Source organism: Cladophialophora yegresii (genome assembly GCF_000585515.1).
Source record: "Cladophialophora yegresii CBS 114405 chromosome Unknown aczIN-supercont1.5, whole genome shotgun sequence".
Classification (NCBI taxonomy): domain Eukaryota; kingdom Fungi; phylum Ascomycota; class Eurotiomycetes; order Chaetothyriales; family Herpotrichiellaceae; genus Cladophialophora; species Cladophialophora yegresii.
Window position 1 is genome coordinate 904,960 of NW_006913049.1, and position 7,687 is coordinate 912,646.

The 7,687-nt window shown below is 54.5% G+C and overlaps 4 protein-coding genes across 4 annotated transcripts; 2 read left to right on the forward strand and 2 right to left on the reverse strand.

Moving 5' to 3' along the window:
• Positions 1–4: 4 nt before the first annotated feature.
• On the reverse strand, positions 5–927 carry A1O7_07056 (uncharacterized protein; the record flags this gene model as incomplete). Its single annotated transcript, XM_007761056.1, has 2 exons — positions 5–427; positions 481–927. The coding sequence occupies 2 exons, from the start codon at positions 925–927 to the stop codon at positions 5–7; spliced, it is 870 nt and encodes a 289-aa protein (XP_007759246.1).
• Positions 928–1,919: 992 nt separating this feature from the next.
• A1O7_07057 (uncharacterized protein) lies at positions 1,920–3,212 on the forward strand (the record flags this gene model as incomplete). The annotated part of the gene is made up of 1 exon (XM_007761057.1): positions 1,920–3,212. The coding sequence occupies one exon, from the start codon at positions 1,920–1,922 to the stop codon at positions 3,210–3,212; it is 1,293 nt and encodes a 430-aa protein (XP_007759247.1).
• Positions 3,213–3,676: 464 nt separating this feature from the next.
• On the reverse strand, positions 3,677–4,540 carry A1O7_07058 (uncharacterized protein; the record flags this gene model as incomplete). Its single annotated transcript, XM_007761058.1, has 1 exon — positions 3,677–4,540. One exon carries the CDS (start codon positions 4,538–4,540, stop codon positions 3,677–3,679), a length of 864 nt encoding a protein of 287 aa, XP_007759248.1.
• Positions 4,541–5,284: 744 nt separating this feature from the next.
• A1O7_07059 (uncharacterized protein) lies at positions 5,285–6,909 on the forward strand (the record flags this gene model as incomplete). Its single annotated transcript, XM_007761059.1, has 2 exons — positions 5,285–5,404; positions 5,461–6,909. The coding sequence occupies 2 exons, from the start codon at positions 5,285–5,287 to the stop codon at positions 6,907–6,909; spliced, it is 1,569 nt and encodes a 522-aa protein (XP_007759249.1).
• Positions 6,910–7,687: the final 778 nt, after the last annotated feature.

Here is a 7,687-nt window from a genome sequence, read left to right on the forward strand (position 1 = left end):
GCCATCATTGCTTCGTTTCTTCTTTTGGAGCGCCGACTCCATGTCGATTCTTGTACTCCCGAGGACTCTCATAATCCGGTTGCTTTCCCGCCCACATCCCTTTCCGCCTCACTTTTGCCCACCACTCGGCTCTCCTGTATCGCTCTTCTTTGGCTCTTCCAAACTCGACACCGGTTTTGGCCTCGTAAATCGTAGCATATCCAGCTTTTAGCATTTGTAGACCAACATCACGCCGCCACAACTTCTTCCAGACATACACAGTACCGACCACTCTGCTATACTGGTCTGCCTTGTAGACGTATGTGCGGACACGGCGACCCACGAGATATGCAGTCAACCAGTCAAGAGCCTCTTGCGCATACGGTTGAGATGGTCGTCCGAAGTGAGCCATTTCCGGCGCGTCAATCCCAGCCAAACGAACGTGTATCTGCGCAGCGTTGTCAGCTTCAGCAATCTCCTACCTTTGTTGCTTGTCCATACTGTTTGATCCTTCAGCGCCTTCTTCTCTGTCGGGACGCGCCTCCACGGCAGCCAGCCCCATCCTGCGAGCCTCCCGCCAGGTGTGTGATACATGCGAAAGTTGTCCCCATCTCCGACGCTCGTCACCTGGCCGACAAGGCTCCTGCGCCCGAGGTATCCAGGGCTGATATTGATGGCTTGAGGTATCCTTCGCAGGTACGACCTGTAGAATCTGTAGAGACCGAACGAGGTGGCAGATAGGACGACTGCAGCTACGATTGTCTCGGGCTGCGTAAAGGCCTTGAACTGCGCAGGGACGGCCTCCGCTGTATTGCGCTGAACAGACCCAGCTGCCTCTGACACTATGGCAGTCGTCGACTCCCAGGTTCTGTTTGCCTTCGTGGCGATGGTCTCTGGCGAGGCACCTTCATCCTTTGTCGACGAAGACCAGAGCTTCGGCCATGGCATGGCGAGCTTGCTTGGGTTTGTGCAGATGAGGCGGAGGAAGCGAAGACCTATTGGAGACGCGGTCAATAACACTGTAGTCCGACCGGGACCAAGATGATTCGCCGTATCGCGGTGGCTACGGTGGAGGGTTTGAAAGATGATAGCATTATCTCATTCGACAGCTCTGACCTCAATCCTGTCCCCCCTACAATCCTGGCTCGCTTCAGATAAATCACGGCTTGCACAAACTCCCTCGGTCGCAACGCTTCATCTCAGCTCTAGGCCATCAGAAGGGCCACTGTAGCTGGCTTTCTCCAACTTTGCGATTACCGCTGAATATGACGGACTGGTGGGCCAGGAGATGCTACCACCGAACCGATGGACGTCCCTACACGCAACAGACTGTGCCATCGACCGTTCAAGCTGCGCTGTACCCGAGTGACGGCACAGGCAGATGTCCGTGATAGCGGTAAATCAGTTGACAAATCCCATTCAGACAAAGCTGAGCAAGGCTCACTGGCGCGTCCCTTTCAAAATTGTGCGAATGAAAACTTCAAGCATTGAAGCGATGGGTACGGCAGAATCTCTACCATCACTCTGTTCCCCTGCGAAGTGTTCAATGTGAGTCTATTGATGCCCCATGTCTTATTGTGCATATTGCTGTCACGTCACTTTCTCAATGCTTTTCTGCCACGTCCCCTCCGAGTCTATTCAATGCGCTTCAATGCATTCAGGTCCAGCCGAACGGGTATTGCTGCCGCCACTCCTTTCGCAGACAGCCTCAATACGCTGTCAATAGACAATAGGTAGGTTGTCAGGCTGTGAGCGCTCTGGATATTCAGATATATCTCCACCATGTCTTTGAGCAGCTCGCTTTCTCCCCCCTCGGCACACCACATACACACATACTTACACAGCATCGACACCCTTTTCACGACATCATTTCCCACCATATCTTATTCGAAGCGCCCCCTTCTCTTCCTCCTTTTGTCTTTACTGCTATAAAAGTCAACATGGTCCACGCCGACCACGACGAGCCTTCCTTTTTCAGCAACGGAGCCAACCAAATCCAACAACAGCTTCATCGGCTGTACCGCGCCAGCTCTCCCACCAGAGTACTAGTCTTCAGATACCTCGATGAACACCCAGATGTACACCAGGAGTATCTGGAGTTGTTGCGTCCCTCTGTGCCGTCGAGTCCTCTCAACCCATCCTTCGGTGCAGGGGTCGTCTCCGAAAGCGACTGCTCAACCAGTGCAACTGCAGAGAGATACTACCTGCAACCAGAAGATGACTTGCAGGAAGACCTCTGGCAGCTTGTTGCTGGTGTTGAGGAGGCCGCCGAGGAGGCGGAGTACGAGTCCCCTTTGAACGTCGAAGGCTTCGTCGTAGACAATGCCATTGACGACGAGGAGCCACCTCAGGCTGGTCCTGAGGTGCTTCTAGACAACATCAACACCAACAGCATCGACAGTGACGACGTCGACCCTCACGGCAACAGCGACGGTGACAACAATGACAATGGTACCACCATCGTCAACAACAACACTACCACCATCGACACTAATGACGCCGGCCCTGTGGTGAACAACGACGACAGTCTCGACACCGACGACACCACCTCTATCGACAACACGTCTGCCAGCACTGTCAGCAATGACACCCCGGGCGCCTCAAGCAGTGTCGACTCTAGCATGGTCGCGTATCCGGCACCAGCCCACTTGGTTGCTGCTTCACGCAGTCAGCCAGTGGCTCGTGCCTGGGCCTTGTGGGAAGAAGATGCATGCATTCGTCATATGCTTGACATTCACCGCGAAGGGCAAATCCAAGGTGAAGCTCGCTTTGCCGAGGCACTGCGTCGCATGCAGGTAGTGGATGGCTGCCAGAGAACTGCCGGCGGTGCTGTGAAGAATTTCTGGAATCGCAAGGGCCGTCTTCGCTCCCAGTTCGACGAAAGACGCAACAGGCGCGCCCCACTCGCAACATCCCAGCAAGGCAAGAAAGTCACACGAAACACCACTACTACATCCAAGCAACGCAAGGTCACTACTTCAGGCGGTGTGACAAAGTCTCGCAGCACCACGAAGCGTCGCCAGAAGAGACTAGAGTACCCCTCCGAGGAGGAAGAAGAAGAGTCCGATTTCCTTGTCGAGAGTCACAACGAAGAACCAGAGCATCTCCGACAGTCGCGCAAGAGGAAGGACAGAGACGACGACAGTGAAGGGGACTACCAACCATCCCCCACCCTCATCAACTCCGTCGCCAAAGGCTTGAGAACGTCAAAGAGAGTCAGATCGACAGCTTAGTGCTGAAGACATGGCAACACATGCTTGAAGTTGAATGGTGAAGACAAGAGGTTGAATATATGGTTGAACATGAAACAGTGTGGCATGGCGTGCAAGCAAAAGCGATCTATTTCTGCCTATGATACCCCCTTATGCGTTGCTTTACGAGATACTAGACTCGGGCTGGGCCGGTCTGCAATCAAACATTCCTTGTGCACTTTAGACTATGAGATCCTTCGCAATGCCGTGAACAGTGATTGGAAGCTTCCCTGAACCCCAGTGTCGCAGTCTTCGTCCTTACAGGTTCGTCTGTCATTCCTCTTGGCTCTCACTGTCGATGCTTGGTCGTGCTTGCCACTGGGCCAGCTCATGATCGTCCCTGCCTGTTAGCTCATTCAGGATTGTAGCTTTCGCCAAGCTGCCTCTATTCTCGAGCTCGCATTCATTCTTGTCCCATCGAACATCTCTCTGCTTCAGACGAGCCCCTACACCGGCTTATCGCCCTCTAGGGTAACTCTCAGCATCCTCCTCTTAAACCCATGGTAGTCGTTAATCGGATTATGCTGCACACAACGATTGTCCCAAAACCCAATACTCCCCACCCGCCAACGGAAGCGGCATGTGAACTCCGGTTTCACCTGGTGCTTGAACAGATACGCCAGGAGCGGAGCCGACTCCTCTTCAGTCCAGCCTTCGAAGTGCGAGGTGTGCGCGACGTTGACGTACAGCGCCTTTCGGCCGGTCTCAGGATGAGCGCGGACAGCAGGATGTGTAGCTTCAAAGGAATCTTTGGCCGAAGAGTTTCCCGAGTCCCGGATCCGGTCTTCGCGGGTTTTGCTAGTGTCAGCTTTTGCCGAGGTGCTGACTGCTTTCAGGTTGGAGAGAGTGTTTTTGAGGCCGTCGGAAAGCGTGTCGTATGCGGCATACTGGTTTGCGAAGATCGTGTCGCCGCCGTAGGGAGGCACTTCTCTGGCCCAGAGTACCGAGCCCATGGGCGGGTGCTCGAAGTAGGTAGTGTCAGAATGCCAGATGCCTCCGAAATTGACAGTTTCGTGTTCTTGTTTGAGCACTTCAATGATGGTAGGGAAGCCGTCGATGCCCTTAACGAAGGGGTATTCGACCGGCTTGCCAAAAAACTTGGTGAACTTGAGAAATCGTTCAGCGTCGAGTTCTTGATCCTGGAAGAAGATGACCTGGTGTTGGAGGAAGGCTTCGCGGATCTCCTTGACCAGGCCTGGGTTTTCCTCTAACTCGTTGATGTCGACATCACGGATCTCAGCGCCCAAGGAGCCGGCTATACGGTGGACTGAGAGGTGTCTCCTTTGGGCCCGGTGGGTAGCAGCGGCCATGTTGCTTCCTGCCCATCGAGAAGGCCCCTTCCAGGAGGCTAGCCTACGAAAGCTTCTAGCATTCATGGCACGGAGGAGCAGCGGTCTCAAGCAGCACGGCAGGCTTGCCAGGCTCTATTCATGTTTCACTGCGCGGTTTTACAGCTGGACACAAGTCCCTAGCCTCGCGGGCTGTCGAACGGAGCTACGGATCCGTCGACTTAGCTTGGATGTCTCCTCGCGCGTCAGCCCAGCCTCGGGCCATATTGTGTGGTTGTTTGCTCTCTCGCTTCGACGACTGGACGCGGGGAAACCGGTGCGGAGACACGGAGCGAATCAACATTCAAAAAGCGGCGTCAAGTCAATTCCCTTTTTGGCAGTCCCGGAAAATGATATCAGCGGAGCAGACAATCAGCGTTTGAGCCTCGAGCCTCGAAGCTGCGAGGTTTGAGCCTTGCACGCACCGCGTTTGTCACGACCATGTAATATCAAACATTTTTCTATTGATATTATCTTCTGTCGATTGTACCATGTCCGCTCTGTCACTGACTCTTCCATAAATGCGTCTTCTGACCCACATCACCTACACTCGGGCAGCCAGCAACTTGTTCAATTCCATTCACTACAGCCTTGCAAATCCACCCGACCATGTACATACCTCTCTGAGCGATACCTTACACCGTGGATCTGTCCATCGAGCACGCTTACCTAGCCTCTCTCAATTCTGGTAATACAACTGCCTCAGCATTGCAACCTGCTCCCAACATGGCTCTCGCCATGACGCCGGCTGTGTCCTCGGGACAGGATGCCGACTTGATGGACATTGATATCGACATGGACATGGACGATCAAGGTCCATTTCTCGACGATGAGTTCCAGCTCGAAGTACATTGACCCTAGCTCCCTTCCCTCTTATCTGAACCTCACACTCTCCACCACAGGAAGGCGAAGAACCCTCGTTCGTGCCCTCCGGCGCCGCAACATCCGTCACCAATCCCTCGACTCTTATTCCCGCCATCTACACCGAAGATCCTGCCCTCGAGCCGCAATGGAACAAAGTGCACATCCGCGGTGTCGACGACCTGCATACCAACGACATCCTAGCATTCGTCCACGACCACTTCAGCCAAGCGGGCGACGACGTCCACGTGCAATGGGTCGACGATAGCTCTGCGAACATAGTCTTCAAGGCCAACGACGCTGCGAAACAAGCACATATCGCATTCCTCGCAAACCCAGTCAGTGTCGAAGAACTCACGAACAATCCCTTCGAGCTCCGCGCCGCGAAACACCTAACGAGCCGACCAGCGAGCACGCTCCACGTGAGGGTAGCTCAGCAAGGCGATCGCAAGAAGAAAGGCGCTCGTGAAGCAAGCAGATACTACTTGATGCACCCGGACCAAGACCCTACGGAACGCATGCGCAAAGAATTTGAGAACACAAGAGGTGACTACCGACGCCGCAGATTTGACGACCGAGAACTCTACAGACGGCGCGGCGGTGGTGGCGGGAGAGGATATCAGGACGCCGGGAACGGAGGTGATGACCCTACGAACAGTTTCTCGGCGGACATGTACGACGACGCGCCTGCCACGGATCCAGAGAACACCGACAAGGCTCGAGGTCGAGATTTGTTCTCCCGTGTCACCAAGGGGAGGAGAAGAAGTGCGAGTCCGGGCATGAGGACGCGCAACAGTGACGAGATTGAGATTTCGGAGTCCGACGACGACGGCCGCGCACGACGGAGGAATTACCGAGACCGTGCTGCTCCCCCCCGCGTCAATAATGCAGGCAAGGAACTCTTCTCGTCAAGCTCCTCGCCCAAATCCGGCGGTGGTCTTCGCTCCGATCGACTGGACCTCTTCCCTGCCAAGCCATCAGATACTACCGACACGTCCATGTCCACGGATCCTGTTGCCTCCTCGCGCCCGATAGATACGGCAAATAACCGCGCCAACGCTGCCGCGGCAAAGCGCCTGAAAGCCGACCTCCTCAGCGCCGCGCAAACAAGTCCCAGATCGAATCATCGACGAAGCCACGCCATGGACGCTAAGAACGAAGAAGACCTCGCTGAACGGTTCGCCAGAAAGAGCATATCGATCGATAGCACCAAGTCGAGAAACGGAGCTGCGAATGCTGGCGTGGAGTTGTTTCCCTCGAATGGAGGCGGCGGCGGTGGCGGGCTGAGCATCAAAGGCGCTTCCGACGGACTGAGCATCAAAGGATCCGGCGGCTTGAGCATCAAGGGAAGAGCGCTCGAGGTCAAAGAGCTGTTCCCGAACCAGTACCAGAAAGCAGGTACCGGGGCACGGAACGAAGGCAAGGAGTTATTCGATGCGCCTGTTCGAGAGAAGCGAGTCAGGAGACGGGCTGGAGATTTATTCGATTGAGCGTGCACAATGCGAGGCGACGCAGTGTATGACTGGAGGTATGGCTTGAGAGCTCCTTGATCGTCATCTGACGAACGACGCACAAACACCCCTGGATACCAACTGCGTCTGAAGCTGTGGGCCTATGTGCTCCTGTTCGCTTCAGTCTCAGAAAGCAGGTGCTTACAAACTCAGAGCGTACGGAACAGGATCGGAGGGCATGGACAGAATGCAATTGCTCAAACGAGACATGGGTGGACACAGACAGGCGGCTTATGCCATGGCGAGCAAGTGGCTCTCAAGTCTGTATGTAGCTATGATAGATACCCACCTACCTACCTACCTACCTACCTACCTACCCACCTAGACTAAAGATACGAAGGCCATGAAGCGCTTATTGCGAACGACGCGAGAACGAGATCCGGTCGAGAGGCTACGACGAGACACTGTAGCATGCCTTCCTTCGAACAATGGCGGCAACTGTACCTGACAGAGCCCTCCAAAAAATCGTCCTGAGCGAATATGAACATTGCTTAATCGATTGACGAATGCGATCGAATCTCATGTTTGTTTTTCGGGGGGAAATTGCCCAGCGGCAGAGATCATGGGTTTGTCAGAAACAACCCCACGACAGTAAATACAACATGCATCGAGCAGGCGGGAATCTTCGTAGGTTCGCTCACCGACCCCCGTGCTCTACAGCATTAAAGATCGTGTGGTCGGGTAGGGGTGACACCACCACGTGTAGGTATGTAGGTATGTAGGTATGTAGGTATGTAGGTATGTAGGTATGTAGGTA